Below are 19,074 nucleotides of genomic sequence, written 5' to 3'. Positions count from 1 at the left end.
AAATTCAAAGTGGGATTAGTGAACTTTTGTCCTTTACTACGTTTACAGATTATAATGAGTCCGTTATTCTCCTTATCCTCTCTTTTTTGTTAATTTTTGAGAAAGGTACCCTACCCTCCCTCACATTTCAATAGAAATTCACGATGCCATCTAGTGTCAGATTTAAGACGTTGTAAAACAACAGCATCTCAAGTGCCGCATCATTTTTGACTGAAATAAACAATTTTGTGTGAATAAACTACCCACTCAGGTAAAGGAACGGAGGCAGGATGAAAGAGTGAAGATAACACAAGATTCGAAGAAGAATATACACTTTCAAGATCTCAATAGATCACCGTTTAACTTACATCTTCAACACAAGTAAATTACAGCATCTATTATTATATGTAATACCATTTATAATTTCATGTAACCATATTACAATCTACAATCAAAATTAAATACAAAACTACATTGTACAACTTTTTGGCAAACCCTCATATAACCACTGTCTTATTATTCAATCAAGAATAGAGAAGTTTCTTTCTCTATCACCATTCTTCATTTGGTTTAAAATATATAAAACACTGTCCACTCAATTTAAACCAGTGATACCATTATCATACAATTAATTTGGATAATATCCCCCAACTTTTACTCCGGGGAATATCTAAATATACAAATATATATACTATCATTCTAATTGATGCACATTGTTTAGTATGCCATCAAATATGACCGTGGAAACAAGCGATTTTCAGTTGTTTTTTTTTTCATGAGTTTAAACTTGGAACCTCGGCAGCCTGAGCAAATGGACTTGCAGCGCAACTGAATACAAATTTATCGACACTAAAAGAACATTGGTAAAGTAAAAAAGGTTAGATGTGTGGGTACCTCATGAACTTGATGAGCGGGTGCAGTTGGAGCGTTATGAGGCATGCATTTCACTTCTTAATAGGGGAAAAACACCCTTTTCTCGAAATGATAATCACATGTGATAAAAAGTGGATTGTATACAGACCTCAAGCAGGTCAGTGGTCAAATATTGACGAAAGACCGGGCACATGCCAAAACAAAATTTGTATCCAAAAAATTATTAGTTTCTGTGTGGTGGCCAATGTTCAATTCATTTCTCATTTTACCCAGAGGTGGAACCATCACATCAAACATCGTACTGTAATGATATTGACATAATTAATCAAATCGGAATGGGTCTATGCTCTTACACAACAACGTTCTCGAAAGTGAATAAACTAAACCAATTCCTTCAACACCCACACTATTCACCAGATCTATCTCCAACAGATTTCCATCTGTTCAGAACTTTAGACAACTTCCTTGAAGGTTAAATTATTGAAAATGATTCTCAGGTTTAAAACCGCATTTTCTAATTTCACATCTTCACCAATCCCTGATTTTTTTTTTTCAGTTCTGTAAAAAACTGATAACACGTTGGGGAAAATGTATAAAAAATGAGAGTAAATATTTTGAATAAAAATGTTTTGATTTCATAAAGTTGTTATACTACATAACATTCTCTGTGAAATCTGACATTTTATATGAAAAGGTCCAATAGTAATATAAGGTAGTAGACCTGCCATGTAATCAAGTTAATAGGATTCGAGACTTATAGGAGATCCATATATTGACCATATGAAAGAAATGGCCCGAAGCGCTATCACTGAAAGAGCAGAGGAAAGGAGTAGAGGAGAATGTGGGGGCAAGAACTGGGCGGCATTGCTGGATCCTAAGAGGCGCCCTCCACTGACTTTACCAAGAGCGGTGTCAGTGGCATGCTTCAGGTTGGCTACTGGACATGACTATTTGCGGCACCACCTGAAGAGAATAGGAGTGGCTGAGTCTTCAGACTGCGTCCTGTGTGGAGAGACTGGCGATGACATATTTGCATGTGCGGCAACGGTGGACTTACAGACAGGAGTTACGTGAACAAAGCTAAATTATACAGGCTGTTCGAAACAAAATGGCAGAAATGCCTCCTTTGGCGTAGGAAAAATATTATTTTTTTTTTACCATATCTTCAGTTATGGAATAATATCTTGTGACTTTCTAAATGCCTTTATTTTAATAATAATTATGTAAAAATAAATCGTTTAAATTTTTATCTCACAAAGAGTAGGCTATGAGGGCATAGGATGCCTATTGTCATTGCCTTGCACACCTCCTTGCATTCCCCACTACTTTTTATGAAGGATGTGTTTTGCTTTCTCATTTGTAGCCTCAGCTTGCTTCGTATGGAACGCTGGTTCGGTATTTTCTTCGGATTTCTGCACCCTTTCACCTCTTTTCCGCAGAAGCATCTTTGGTTTCATCCATTTTTATTAATAATTAATTTGTTTAAATTTTTGCTGAATAAATTATTCTACGTTGCAGTTATTTAAGTTTATGAGCCGCTATATTACAAAAGACTTATCTACATGACTATAATAAAACCTATCTGGACATACGGAGTTGAACTCCACAAAACCTTCGAATTCCACTCCTATCCAATCCTTACAATCTATAGTCCTTCGTAAAATCTTCAAAGCCCCTTACTTTGTCACAAATAAAATCACCCATAAAGATCTCAATATTCAAGCGATCTAGCACGAATCAGATATCATTCCTTCCATTATAAACTCTCTAACCACCCAAACCCACTAGTTTCTTACCTTGTTTCCTCTAACAATCCTGAAAACAAGATGGCCTCGAGACATTCAGATGTAAAAATGTTATTGAAGTTCTACCAATGAGAATTTTCTGTACATGTAATACAATTCCTGTATCATACCATTGTAATCTAACATCACATTTACTAGACGTATCTTTATGCAAATACAGTTGTATTTATAATTAATGTATTTTATACTTATATATTCTTTATTGTAGCTGGTTAGAGTTGGTGCATGTACAATGATACATTTACACAACAGCATTGTTCAAGGTACGACGATAATAGTCTACCATAAGAGTACTGTCACAATAGAGTCCTGTCCACACGGTGACAGTATATCCATCTTAAATTAGTTGACAGTCTGGTGGGAAAATGTGCACTTCAGTAAATGCCCTACCACCCACCATTACTCTTAATAAGATTAAAAACTTTAAATAGATTCAATTTAAATTACATAAATAATCATAATACAGAATTATATGAGGTGTAGAGAACCTGAGTATGAACATTGAGCGCAAAACTAATTCATTTTTGAAATCTGTCACTTGCTTACTGAAATGTAAGGATTTGCTTTTAAAACTGACTTAAAGCAGTTTGACACTATTTTTTTTTTCAAAATCTTCGACGTAAAAGGTATTTCTAAAACTTATGGCGTGGATATCGTCCTGTTATATTCTCAACGCCTTATATGAGAATAATGTTATCGCATCCATTCGTCATTACATTTGATATGGTGTGATATTTCGCTGTCTATACGTATACATGTGACAGTTGCTTCACAATCTATAAATTACTGTCAACTATACTACCCTCACGTCACATACTTATGGTATAGTAGACAAACTTCTAGCTACCCCATAAGACTTCATGTGATCCATCTTCTGAGGGTATTGTTAATTTGTCAGCCTTCTCTATTTCTTCCCTAATACTGGAATTTTAAAACGAGTTCATAGAAAGCACTTCTTTTATAAGGCATATCCTGATGCTATAAATCACCCTAAATATTTACGGATTTTGATGATTTGTGCAAAAACGGTGCTGAAAATCGAATATATGTAAAGGTCAAAATCATTTAAGAGTTCAACTTACCGGAAGAATTCGTTATTATAGTTAAGACATGTTTTTACTAAAACACCATGAAAGCCATTTTAGCCTTTTTGGTCTTTCGAGAGAAATCAAATTGTGACGGAGAATTACGTAATTTCTATTAAATAAATTTCTTAAAGGAAATATAATTCCAAACCGATGTTTCTCTTAAGATTTGTTCGATTTTCCACGCCGTTTGGACCAAAATAGTCAAAAATAAGGAGAAGTGTTAAAGTAAAAAAAGTGTGGAATATAAATTTGTCTTTATATTGAATTTTCATTTATTATTGGAAACCGTAAAAAAAGTAACCCAGCCTATTAGAAATTCTAGCATAAAAAAAAGTTTAGAATATTAACTAGACCCTCAAAAGATCGACTACATTTTAATCTGGAGATTAGAAAATTTGTAGAGGTTGGGGGGAGGGGGGCTGAATACAAATAGTAGGTCACCCTACATAATAAATAGCGTAGTTCCCACTTAGATAATTAACCCCTTAGTTATACAGAAAATAAAAGGCTGAAGAAAATTGATGATAAAATATAATAATTTCAATAATGATAAAATGTCATTTTATAATATATTTTTAGTTATAAGTTATAAGAAGAATGTAATATTAAATCTTTCCTTTTACTTGTAACGGGAGTAATTTATTCCTCCTACCTTTAGTGCTTTTATGGACCAAGGAAGGATAAAGGATATTAGTTTCCTTCTTCCTTTGAAGATCAATTGAGGTTGCCTTTGAACACAGGCTTATAAGGGAACCCAGAGCTCTGATTTTCATTTATTTTTTCTTCTTCTACCTAAGGCAGATAGAGTCGGTTAAAAGTCTTCCCAAAAATAAAATAAAATTGACATAAAAGGTTATATAAGGGGTTCCCTAACAGGGAGTTGTATACCTCAATTTGTATCATAAAAATATTAAGAAGGAGAGGAAACGTTTTTTATTTTTTTTCGATTTGGAAAGAATTTAAAACTAGAGACGAGGAAAAAAACACTAACGTTTTGCATGTGTGGCTGTTGTATATAAAAAGGAGGTGGGCACTCCTGAACTATAAACCGTAATACGTTCAGTAATGGAAGGTAATAAATGGCAGTATTAGTCTTGAGTCCGAGTCCAACTGTTAGTCATAGTACTTACCCCGGAACTCCTTCAATACAAAAAAATTAATTTAAAAAATGTTCGATACTTGTCTCTTAAAATATAATACCTTTTTCGATGAAACGTTTGGACACAGAAATTTTGTTTTATAATGACCTCTTCTTAACAGACACCTCTGCATAACAGATGAAATCATTTTCCCTGTTTCACTTTAAGCATGAACATGTTTGTTTCATAATAAAGTATTTAACGTATTGTGATCTATTTAGAATTAATTTTACAATGCTCAATTAGAATTAAAAGCAATATTTCTGGTTCGATTTTATTTACCATTAAAATATTATTTAAACCTGAAGTAACAATTGGATACAAGTTCTTATACACCAACTCATGTATAAACAGAAATTACTTAAATTCTTAAGCCTGTACAGGTAACAGTAACTGGCCTGAGAGGTCCAATAGAGCCCTTCCTCTTGACAAAGTAAAAGTATGTGCTGGAAGAGATACTTGTGGCTTGGAAATGTCGAGAAAAAATAACTTATAATAAGAGAAGATGACGAAAAGAAACAGTTTTAAGTATGTATTAGTCAAAAATAACTAAATTCTATTTACAATAAGACATACAAAAAAAAAATTTAACCTAATACCTTTAATTTAGTAACCAAAATGAATATAAAAACAAACAAAAAAGAAAGGACTGAAATATTTGTGTGTGCAAACAGAACAGAAATTTGTACAATGAATAACAACCTAAATATGAATAAAAGGATGTAAAGGAATAGTTTGACCATTGATCTAGGATTAATTATTTATTTTGTTTCTAATAAAACCATCCATAAAGACCTAAATGTTCCTTATGAAACCGATCTAGCCCGAACCAGATATCATTCCTTCCATTAGAAACTCCTTAACTACCCAAATCCACTAGTTTCTAATCTTGCTTCCTCTTCCATTCCTGGCAATCCTCCGAGGCGTCTGAAAAGAAAATGACCTCGTGACCTTATATACTAAACTTTTTTTAGAGTTCTACTACAGGGTAGTTTCTCTACATGCTGTATCACATCATTATCATTATGGCATTATGATCCAATTTGCTTGTTGTATTTTTTATACAGTTGTAAATATCAAAAAATAAATACAAAAAAAAGGATTAATTATAATAAAAGCATTGAAAACAGAAAAAGGTTTATATTATCTATTAAATGTTTTATTATTGCCTATTAAATAATCAAATAATTGATGATATGCTCTATGAGCATAAGTTGAGAAGTCGTAACAACATACTGGTGAAAAAATGATCCGTGATCAGCTGTCATTTGTTTTCTTGTTTCTGTTAGCTATCGCAACACCCTGAGCTATATTAAGGGTATTCATGATGTGTTCAATGTAATAGGTTTTACCATGTTAAATGTTATAGGATTGTGAGCAACCCTATTTAAAGTCATGCTAAATGTATAAATTTTGACGGATTTTCCGAGCAGCTTGTTTTATAACCTTTCATTCCAAAACTTCATGTTATTGTTTACTTCTAAGTTTTGATTAAACTAAATTATTACAACATGCCTAAAGTAAGTGAAAAGTAGATGTTGTGTGAAAGTTTAGCTACCGAGTTCCTTATTGATCTTCTGACTTGTGAGAAAGAGAATCAAGATGAGCTAATTGTCAACTGTCATTATATTATTACTATTATCATCCATTGCTTTATTAGTTTTAAACACATCCAAAACAGTACTAACTCAATTAAAACACAAACTACGAGGTAGTAATCTGATACAACAAACAAAATGGAACACAGCTGGTCTGTTGTGTGACGTCATTTAACGCCAGAGTCTACCTTTTAACAGACACACAACCATGTTATATCGTTTTAACATGGTAAAAGAAGGAAATATTTCTCCATTTAACATAAGTTTTTCCATTTAACATGATAAACTAAAGATTATGGATACCCCTTTTATTATTATTACTATTTTTTAAATTCACCTTTACAACATATGATACAACTACCAATTACAATAATGATATTCAATCAATCGATTTGACATCATAGAAATTAATAAATAATAAGTAAAAATTACGACTTTCTAATGTTGCTTCAACAGTTACGAGAGCTCCAATAACAAATGTTAAATGTTTGATACATTTTATAAACATTCTGTCGAACCGAATTAAATAACTTTTTGTAAGGGAAGAAGAATTTAGTATCATGTCAAAACAAGTTGTGGGACAAAACTTTTGGAATAAAAATTTATTCTTAAGTAAGTCAGTTTCTTTTGTGACAAATTTACAGCTCACAGGGAGAGGATATGACTCACATATTTTGATTTCCCTTTTAAGGTGAACCTAGACCTTAAAATATTGGACTCTTTAAAATATTAGGGGCCAAAACTGCCGAGGAGTCCTGGAAAAAATCAGGAAATTGGTAGGTGCAAAAAATATTTTAGTTTATATCTCCGATTCTAATCAAGATAGAAAAACGAGCTTGGTCTCGAATTATTTCTATTATAAAACTATAACATTAAAAAACTAAAATATTCAGGTATAAAGGATATTAAAAATTAAAATAAAACCTTTGAACATTAGTTAATGCCAAAACTGAGCTCAGATTTAGATTCTGAATCCCCAAAACAATGAATTTTCAGTTTTTATGATAATCGAAAAAGATACATTTTTCTTTCTGAGCATTCGGCGAACAGCACGTGCCCTTTTTGAGATTTTTTCAAAGTAGATTTAGAACTTTTTCCTCCTCTCCCTGTACAGACAGGAGTAAGAAATTTTGCACGAATTTGCGCCTTAACGTAAGGTGCTTAAGAAAAAATATATTTCCTAGTACCAGTGGAAGTATATTATTAGAAATAAAACCATAACATATCAGTGTCTGTACTTATTTATCTTTCTCTAATACATTATTTACCTATAGTGGAAAAAATTTAAATTTTACTGTCAGTTCTGATGACGATTCATGGAGTTTCATAAAACGAAGTTCGATAATTTAAGAGATTGGAAGGTGAACAAGTAAATTAAAAAACTTTTTTTAGTAATTTTCTTTTTTTAATTGGTGGACTTCAGAAATGTATATATTAGCGGTAGGTGCTCTTTGATAACTTCCCAAGCTGCATTAGATAAAAAAATAAGATAAATTAGCAATACAGAAATGCAATGAGTTCAAAGTTGGACGACTGGAGATAAATTAAAGTTTCACGAATAAGCCTCTAGCAGACCGAAACGAAGAAATGAAATATTAGTTTTATTTGTTTACTGTTTATATTTGTCACTAGAGTGAGCCAGCTGTCCTACCTTGGCTCTCTTCACTCCTTGGATTTATTGGCTCATTCTCATTTTCCATCCGGAATTTGACTTCTTTCGAGGATTATTTATTTTTTAATGTCAAAATTCTAGTCTAATATATCATCGTAAGGATAAATTATAATGTTGGTTAGTTACTAGTTTATTTTTATTTCACAACAAAGGGATCCAGGAATGCACAATTTAACTCTCAAGATTATTTTTGTGCAACTCTGTTTCACAGCTGCCTCGCAAGAAAATAAACTGTAAACAAATCTAATGTATAAAAATGAATACTTGTTTGTTGGTACTTTATGCAGTGCCATGTCGTTCAGGACTTTCACGGGAACATTAGAGGCTGGCCCGTTTTTTTTTTTCATTAAAAAAAAATTATTAACTAAATTAAGCATGTTTGGGGCGTGCCTTAAAAAATAAAAAATGTTTTCATGATTACTATATGCCAATCGATTTGTTTATTTCTGAACAATAAGAAAGAAATACTACTGATTCTATTAAATGATTATTCAATAGGAGTAAAATCTTTATTAAAATATAAATATCAAGTTGTTCTGCCCAACTTCATTGGGTTGCTAGTCACACAGCATACTTATTTTAGTCGACGAAATAAGTCGAATATCAGACGATATTTTTAATTTAACTACAAGCAGGCCTATAAAGGTATACAACAATAATTACAAACATTAGTAGTGTACAACATTAGAATATGACTTCTTTTTTTTCATCTCTTTGGTTCTTTGTTTTCCTGCTTTTTTTTACCTTTTTCTTTTTCTCATTTTCATGATTTTTTATTTCTCTTTTTCCTTCTTTTCCTTTCCTTCTTTTTCCCTTTCATATTTTGGTTTTAACCCAATGTGCCTTTAACAGAATTACGGATAGAATTGTGATAGACGTATGAGAAAATATAAGGTACTTAAGAAATCAACAAACTATGTTAAAATTAATGTAAAATAAATATATAACAAATATTAAAAATATATACAAAAATAATAAAGTAATAAATAAAATAACAAACAAGATATGCAATGTATGCATGCCATCCTTTCTCTGGATAACTCCCTTACTCATTAATTTCCATGCATGTGGTGGTGGATGATCTCTGATTCATTACAGGGGTATGAAACCCATCCGTCGTCAAGAGATCCCAAAGGAATCGTATATTTATTACGAGGGAATAGGTCTGGGTCGCGGTCAAGCGTAATTCTGACTAAATCACTTCCTTGCACAACCGTTGATCTAGTAACAGTACTTACCTAGGAAGTAATTGTACACTTAGCTCTAAATTCCATTAGATTTACTACTTGAGATGTAATCATCAAAATATATTCAATTTGATACTAGAAATTTAAATTGATTGAAATAAAATTCCATGCTATTTCCAGATCGAAAATAGCTTAGCTACTTGGGGACTAACCTATCGAAACCAGAGTTGAAGTACATTACTAAATTTAGATTTATAGGTGCCGTTTGATGTCGTCAATAATCCAAATTGAATGCTACTTAAGTTTTATATCTTTTGTAACTCTACCCATCCTCCACCATCACTATTAAAACAAGAGCTCAAGAGGAGAAAAAAATCTATTTCACCCCAATTTTTTTTTATTAATTTAAAGAAAACTATGTATAATTATAATAATAAACTAGTCAAAATGATAATTGATGAGTCTACCAAGTATAGGCAGGGGAAATATAAAATGCCGGTTGTTTCAAACTCTTAAAAAAATAAAAATTTTCATTCAGAGCTGTATATCTCAAAAACTATAAAAAATACTAGAACTACCTGATTAAACATAATTTAAAGTAGAATAAACGTTCATTAGTTACTGAGATATCCTTTTTTCAAAAGCAACATTTCATAAACAAAAAAAATATAGAAAAATCATAGTATAACTGCCAATAGTATATAACCAATAACTAAGTATCTGTAGTTCTCTGTAATTTAAATAAGTAAAGAGGTTTTTCTTACTTCAGAATCAACAACTATATTTTAAGATTGCATATTTTATTCTGTAATAATTCTATCAATTAGGTGTGAATTAATTCTTTAAAATCTTGTTATATTTTTTATTTAACATAGAACAAACATAAATTTATAATAGTATTGTACGTCTGAGTAATTAAATAAGACAGTATCTGACAGTAGTACTAGAACGAAAGTTCTTTTGTTTTTTCTATAATTTATTTAATGTTATTTACAACTGTATTGAAATTAAATTAAAGCTAGTTTAATGAGCTATAAAGCATTTTATGATGTTTATCTTCGTAGGTGTAATAGTTTACATGAAATTTGCTAAAATAAATTGATTTATAGTTGTTCGGACAAATTTTCATTTGCCAAATTTATATTCATATGTGAATATCATAAAAACTACTACCCCTTCGAAGATAAGTGTCATAAACTACTTTATAGAAAGTTAAATTTCCTTTATTTTGAGTGTTGGCAGACGTATGTACGTCATATAAATCTAGAGATATATTTTTTCAAAAATCCTACATTTTATATGAACAACTATAAATTAACATTTTGGGAGTTTATTTTGTCAAATATCATAAAAACTACTACTCCTACAAAGATAAACATAATTAACTATTTTGTAGTAAATTTAACTAGCTTTAATTTGAACGCTGCCAAACATCTCTATGTCCAATGGTTTTTGAAATGAAGTTTTTTACAAATCAAACTTATTGTCTGAACAACTATAAATCAATTTATTTTAGCAAATATCATGAAAACTATTACTCCTACGAAGGTAAAGGTCGTAAACTTCTTTATAGACCATCAAACTAGCTTTAATTTGAGTGCTAATAGACATCTGTACGTCTCATAGTTCCTGAGATATAGATTCCTCAAAATAAATTAGCTAACTACTAATCTTTCAGAAGATTTTTAAGAAATTTTGCTTTTTAAAACGCTATATCTCGTGAAATATTGGACGTAAATAGCTCTTTTACATCTAATATTTCAGCAAGTTTACTCTTCTTTAAATAATGTTCTCTTAGATTTTCTAGTGTTGTTGGTAGTTTTAAGATATAGCTCCGAATGAAAAATTAATGTTTTTTAAGGTTTTGAAACAGGCGTCATTTTTTATTCCCCCTACCTATACTTGGCAGACTCATCAATTTTGACTAGTAATTATACATAGTTTTCATTAAAGTAATCAAAAATTGGGGTGAGATAACTGCCTTTTTTTCTTCCCGGTTCTTGTACTATTATATCAGAATCTTGTGTTTGGAATTGCTTATATTACAAATTTCAGCTATTTTTCTGTAGTTTTTAATTAGCTAAATAATAATCTAATACTGCTTCTTAATTTTCAGAGTTCCTTTCTTATTAAGCTTTCGACCCAAATTAATTAAAATTGTTTAATCATTTAGACTCTTCCTTATTAATGAACCGTGCAACGATAGGCAAGTACAACACAATTGATGATGTGTATCGATAAAAATTTGAACTAATGGACTGTCGATAGAGCAGGAAGAGTAATCGGCTGTCATATCTAATCAGAACTAGCCTCTAACGAGATAATTAATTGGACGACCCCCAACCAAAATATTCTGACAGACTCGTCTGGTTTATGATAGGCTCCTCTTAGTCACTCAGATCTTAGTATAAAGTTATTATAACAATTCACTAATTGAGCACTGTGAGAATTATTTATTATAGCTTTTTAATTTTTATCTTTAGGTAAACAAAGAGAATCAGAAAATCCACAGTACTACAGATTTGGGCTTTTCATGCCAGCATTAATAATAATAACATATATTTATCTGTTTTGAGTAACATCCACACAAATAGAGTAGACAAATACAGTAAATGGCTTACAAATACAAACATGGATATTTCATATTTGTACAACATGAATAATAAATTAAAAATCATTTATATATAAATTATAATAAAAAATATCCACACAGACTCAACATTTTGATTCTCTAATAACTCCTTAGTTTCGGCCATTCTGTCCATTCTCTAGAATATCTATTAGCTAACAATTTCAATTTCAATCTGATCTTTAAAAATTATTTTTAAAAACATTATGAATTATAAATTATCCTAACATGGTCAATTAATCTATAAAACGTAATTAAATTAGAGAAACACTATGCAATTAATTAACGTTCATCATATTGTGTTCAATTACCAATTTATCCACTATTTATAATTTTATTCAATTTGAACTACCAGTTACAATGTTATTAATCATTTCTCTCTGAGAAAATATTCTCATTATATTTTCAGTTTTATATTTGTTTATTTATTTATTTTTTTCACGGAACGGCCTTAAAGATCACGTGAATATCATTATTTTCGCTTCCCTTCATAACCCTTCTCACCCTCTTTCTTTCTTCCCACCTCTTCCTCATTCTTTCCAAATGTTCCTTCCTTCTTTCTTTGGTCCACGAGACACCCTTTCTCATACCTCTCTCACCCACAAGGATCTCAATTTGTTTATTTATTCATTCATTTTAGTATTAAAAAACCTTCCAAAATTTAAAAATATATTATTCATCTTATATACAAAAATTTGATCACAAATTAATTATACTAAAAATTTAAGTATGATTCTGCTTCAAGTTTCAGTAGCAGATATCATACCTGGTATGGTTAACCAAACCACCCAAACCCATCTCTCTTCAATTCCCGGTATCCTCCGAGGAGTCTGAAAAGAAGATGGTCTTGGGACATTCTCTTCTAAAAATGATATTGGTGTTCTACCGATGGATAGATTTTCCGTCCGTTTCATGACATTGTACTATTCATAAATAAAATAATAAATTAAAAGAAAAAAAAATCAAACTATTACTGTAGCATATTCATTTTAAAGATGTATTTAAGAATCTTCTTTACATTTTAGCTCCTATCTCTATTCTACGTTGAATCAAATTGTGAAGGAAATTGCGTATCATGTGTGTTGCTAGTAGGTTTATGGTTCCTCATAAACAGTTCTCTAAGTATACTTCCTTTGTAGAAATTATTGCTTTCGACTATTTCGGGAGACAGACTACTTCATTGTCTCGGAGAAGAAAACAGTAGAGGATACCAATAATAGTTGTGCGAAAGGAGGAGGGGTTCCGTCGAGGGCTATTTCAGTCCAGTCGATGGAATTAACTGGAGTCCGGTTCCAATTCACCGTTTTACTAGAGATTATCTTCATTTAAAAAAAACAGTAGGTGTGCAGTATTATCAAACTTCAAAATAATTTACCTCAAAACTTTCTGAATAATTCGTATTCGCAATTACGACTCTCTTATGCCTCTCATATTATAAATTTATTACAAAGGTGTTTTATATTTTTATACTTAATATTATAGATACAAACACATGTGGTAGTGGATCTGCTAGACAGGGATAAGCGGAGTATTAACAAAGATAGAGATGTGTCGTTCGTGAACCAACTAGTTCAAATGAATTACTCTGCAAAAAGAACTACTTAGTTCGGTCGGTCTTTTTGTGATCCGTAGTTCCTTTCGCTTGTGAACTAAGTTAGAACTATCGAATCATTGAACTAGGAAAATTCATTAGTTCATTTTTCATTTTAGTTCAACTCGAGTACCTAGTTAGTTCACCCCAATCCTCTTATTCATCTCCGTATTTCAGGGATATCACTTGACTAACCAATTTGGTAAGTCTTGTTTTATTTTGAAGTGCATTAAACAAATAGTGTCAAAATGTTCATATTGAAATCAAAATGTATTCACTTTCTGTTTTTTACGCTTCGGGAATTCTTACGATAATTTCTTTATTCAATGACTTTTACATAGGTACAGTCCGTCCAAAAAAAATAATTATTTGCAAAGTTTTTTTTTATATTAAAGTTTTAAATGATTGCTAAATTTTTGTTTCAATGTTAATCTTTATACCATAAATGGCTTATGTTGTTTTCTTTGGTCGTTTCATATTAAAGAAAAGTTTTACTGACCCTTAGTGAGACTGCTTCAGAAAATTAATTAGCAGTATTTTAAGAGGAGGAAGATGGGGGGGGGGGGGGGGCGGTCCGCAGAAAAAATAAAAAACAATTTATTTTTGCCGACGTTTCGACTTGATTTTCAGGTATTCATCAGGGCTATAAAACAAAAAAGAGATAACAACCATCGATCAGAGAAACATAAAGATAAAACAAATAATATTTTTATTATTTATTTTATTTTTCTCTGATTGATGGTTATCTCATTTTTTTTTTTTTGTACAGCACCTGAAAATCAGGTCGAAACGTCGGCACAAATATTTTTTTTTTTTGTTTATTTGTTTTTCCGCTGACCGCACCCCCCTGCAATTTTCTCTTCTTATTTATCTACGGTCAACTATCTTCACTTCATTATAAGGAGCAGTATTTTAATTTGGAAAATGTCCATTCCAAAATCGAAGTGTTTTGTTTGACACTTGTCAGTAGTTATCTTGTTTTTTATGGTTCTTCATTTTTTCAGGCTTATATTTGCCTATTTTTATTTCTGTTATGAAGCGAAAAACAGATATCTGAACTAGATAGTTCGTTAGGAACGTCGGGACCTCAAAGGATCACTTAATGAAAAATTAACTGTCTAACTAAGTGGACAAACTACCAAAGAACTATTTCCGGAAAAGAACTATTTATCCCATCTCTAATAAAAAGATACTCTAGGGCAGGAAGTCATTGGTCACGTTCTATAGTACGAGAACCCAGTTAAAAAAAAAAAGTCAGTTATTTCTGTCCAATTTTTATGAACTTCCAACTTTAATGAATAATACATATGATTACTGACCAAAATTGGTGAGTCTGTCAATTATAATTAGGGAGTATACCAAATGGTGGCTATTTCAAGATGTTTAAAACTAATTTTTCATCCGGAGCTCCATATCTTTGAATCTGTGAACAGCTCTTCGAACCTAATAGAGCATCATTTGAAGTAGAGTAAATTCTCTAAAATATAAGCCCTAATAGGGCTATTTAAGTTTAATAGTTCTCGAGATACAGGTTTTAATGAGTAAAATCTCATGGAATGTATACTGAAAAAACAGTAGTACGTAAATTTATTATGAGAAATATTTATCTCAGGAACTATAAAATATTGATATCTATTAGCACTCAAATTAGTGCTATTTTAATGTGCAACAAAGTAGTTCATGACGTTTATCTTCGTAGTAGTTTTAGTTCGACTTTAGAGATTAGAATCCAAAGCCCTTCACTCGTCAAGGACATCGACCAAGGGGACCGTGCTCTGCCACCTCCAAGGCCTTAACGGAGGGGCGATCTCTCGGAACAGAGGGTTGCAGCAGGCTTTCAACCCATCAAAGAATTTAAAGTGTCGTCGGCATATATACTCCACACAGTGGGGAGTTGAAGCTCTTCTCGGATGACACTGTTCTTGGCCCTCTGGAGCGTGGTTCCAGCTTCCAGGGATCTGTCCTCCGAAAGATCGTCCGAGGAAATTATGTTTTTTTTTTTTTCTGACCTCCTACAAAAATAAACATAAACAAATTAAATATATAAAATAAAAATGGATGTATATATGCAGACAAATATTTATCTTGGTTTGCCAGAGTGGCATTATAAGATAAATTGCCGGGTCCGCTGAAGGCGGTGTCATCAATGATGGCATGAGTCTGCCGTAAGCGTACTAGGAATAGGGAGGGGATATTCCGGCTGGCGTGAGGAAATTATGTTACAATTTGTTTGTTTATTAAATATACTTATAGCGAGTATGTTGGTAGTACATACGACATGTCACTATCTCACAAGAGGAGATCATAACACAAAAAAAACCCAGGTAGATATTAACTTTATATCCGAACATTTAAACCTAACAAATGAAAGTTTAAGATTCCTCAAAATAAAGGACGACATTATTGATGATGGTAATTATTTCTAGATGTAATCTCATTAAGGAGAAAGTTTGAAGTAGTAATTATAAAAGGATTAGGAGAAGATACCGAGATATAGCAATTGGTGATGAGGTCAGGGGTCCACTATGAGACCTAGCTTATCGTTCAAATACTGACTGTCATCTCTTGCTATCTTATCTCATGGCCACTCAATGAGTCCCGTGATATTAGGCGCCTGCCTCCTTCATTCACTGTGTGTACCGTATGGCTTAATCCATCTTGTTCTGCTACAAATATATATAAAAACGAGATATCAACCATAATTCAAATAAAAATAAAATGTTAATTTAAATTTTTCAACTATTTACTTATCTTCAGTCGTTACTTACATATTTTATTCTGTTAATTTCAGTTACTCATTACTTACATTTTCTCCCCTACTTTTCATTGTGTTTATTTCTTTATTTACATAAGCACTGTCCGATTTTTAATAACTTTTTTATCAATTACTTTGTATAATTCCTTCCTCTACAATATTATATTGTATCTTCTGTTAGTATCATCTACAATCTACTTGATTTATTGTCAGGTATATTTCAATGTTTGGTTGTTATTATTTTATTTTTATTTGTCTCTGAATTAAGTTTGTTATCTCGTTTTGTTTTTTTAGCCCTGATGGGGGTCAGAAATTCAGTTCGATACATCGGCACAAATAAATACGTTTTACTTATTTGTGTATATTTACTGACCGCATCCCCTGAATATCTCATCATATTGAATCTAGGATTAACTCTAAACACCTTATTATATCAATGTTTTAAAAATTATAAATTACTAAAATATACTTTTTATCTATTAAAAAATATGTAAAATAAAATATTTAATATGGATATAAAATGAAATACATCTTTGAAAAAAAAAATGTTACTGAAAAATAAGTTTATTATAATGATAAAAGTCATGACACTAAATGGTATAAAAAGCTTTCTAGTAATTTTAGACTCATTTTTATTCAATCGTCCTCAATATTTTTTATTATATCTCTTCAATTAGTCTCCTTATTAAAGAATGAACTTTTAAAATTGACTTTAAAAAATATAAATATTTAATATAATTGGCAATGAAATAAAAACTATTTTTGAAATTATTAGGAAATCTTTTTATACCGTTTATTAAACTATTAAACTTGTTTTATGTTATTTTTTGGGGAGAATTTCAATTGTTATGCTCGCACTTAATATTTTATTTCATATAATTTTTATAACTTACTAAGTATTTTAGTTATTTTAAATTATTTTGGCTGACAAGACGGATAGTTTGAGACAGAATTTCGTACATCATTTGTTTGCAAAATTGAAAGCTCTCTCGATCTCAGCTTATTCTATAATTGACATCAACTTAATTAATATGGATTTAAAGTTTACTAAACAAGGAAATTTTTTAATTGTTGAAAATCTGTAATCCAGTAGAAGGCTGATAAAAATTATCGTAAATAATTTAGTATTTTATGAAAAGCAAAATTTTCCTTTGTTTTGCCATCTGAATTTCCCCTTCAAATGGTTTTAAATATGCAAATTATAATATTTTTTTTTTTATATTTACAAAGGAAATTTCGTATTATATAGACTGCAATATAGAATAACCTAACTCAAATAGATTTTTGTTATTCGTCCAATGAAAACGTAACTTGCTTTAAAAAACACAAAATATCAATTTTATCATTTTATGTAAAATGTTTGTCTGTGGATTTTTTTTTTTGTATTTGAGTTCTCCATAAATATTGGAATGGACTTACGGATACCAATGGGACCACGAAAGTACTGTTACTAGACCAACGGTTGTGCAAGGAGGTGTCTAGTTAGAATCACGCTCGACCGCCAGATTTTTACCCAATTAAGGATACCCACTTCATGAGGCTGGCTGGATCTGGGAGGTCTCTCGACAGGGTTGACTCACTGCTACAGTAAAACAGAAAATAATAATCAGTTGCCACAGCCAGATTAGAACCCAGGTTCTTGGAGTTAGTAGTACTGTGTCTTTACCACTGAGCCACCCGCTATCACAGGAACACCCTTATATAAATATAAATATATATCTATATTTATATAATAAAGATATAATTATACATCTATATATTATATGAACATATATACAAATTACGGCCTGAGTCAGCTGTTACTTCGATGTTAACTGACTGAGGGATATCAGTTGATTGAAAGTATATATAGAGATGTACTGAACACAATAAGATCAAGTACCATTGTTAGAAAAAAGTAATATCCAATCTGAACTATGGGACCATAGGTAATACAACCTATTAATTTAATGTTTTCTTAGTTTTTAAGGGATAAAAAAAATATATGGTCAGTATTATACAGCAGTTCAAGCGTGTCAGATCTTATTCCTTCTTCTTTTTTTTCTTTTTTTTTTAATTTTGTTTTCGACGATACTAAAGTTACGAATTTATATACATTACCCATATCAAGTTCTCTTTAAAAAATAATATCTTAGTAAATTGCAGTTAGAATGTTGAAATAAAGTTATCCCAAAAATGGTTGCCAAGAGTTCAGGGAAATAATTAATGACAAGACACGCTTGAGAAACAAAGCTAACAATGACAGAATGTTTTTTTAATAGCTTTTTTAAACTGAAGAGTCTTGTAAATTAACTTCTCTAAATAAACAATTGATTTTTAACATCTGCTTCCTATGCTAGTCTTTAAGTGCCCGGATTGGATCGATATGGGTTCGATTCTCAGCTCAGTCGGTCAATATTTAGCTGTCCAACGAAATTAACTTATGTATTTCAATTGATTGTCACTAATAACAGTACTAATACCTTAATGTAGGAAATTAGGGAAAGTATTTTTATTTATTTTTTCCAACAGTAAAAAAATAGGCAATGATATTTGCGTCACCTAATAGTTGTATAATAATAATTGTATTATTTAAAATAACGATGTTGGGTAAGAAGATACGGCCTGCTGGAATGTTAAGTTCAGAAACCAATACTGGGCCCCTGCCAAGAAACTGAACACTTTTGGGGCGCTCCATATATCTGTTGTTACAGGCCTTCGTAAATCTGTCAGATCTATTCAAATAACTCATAAAATGCCATCTTTCCAAGACCATTTC

General features: G+C 31.1%; 1 protein-coding gene across 1 annotated transcript in view; it reads left to right on the top strand.

The window, feature by feature from the left end:
• Window positions 1–6,395: 6,395 nt before the first annotated feature.
• The window catches only part of LOC106683515 (TWiK family of potassium channels protein 7), a 36,404-nt gene continuing 23,725 nt past the window's right edge, over window positions 6,396–19,074 (top strand). Inside the window, exon 1 of the mRNA XM_067049376.1 lies at window positions 6,396–6,404. Coding sequence (XP_066905477.1) covers window positions 6,396–6,404 — 9 coding nt within the window. The remainder of the gene's footprint in view (window positions 6,405–19,074) is intronic.

This window comes from Halyomorpha halys, unplaced genomic scaffold, assembly GCF_000696795.3.
Source record: "Halyomorpha halys isolate HHAL.00 unplaced genomic scaffold, Hhal_1.1 Scaffold493.1, whole genome shotgun sequence".
Taxonomy (NCBI): Eukaryota; Metazoa; Arthropoda; class Insecta; order Hemiptera; family Pentatomidae; genus Halyomorpha; species Halyomorpha halys.
The sequence above is the reverse complement of the archived record's forward strand: the minus strand, read 5'-3'. Positions and strand labels throughout refer to the sequence as shown.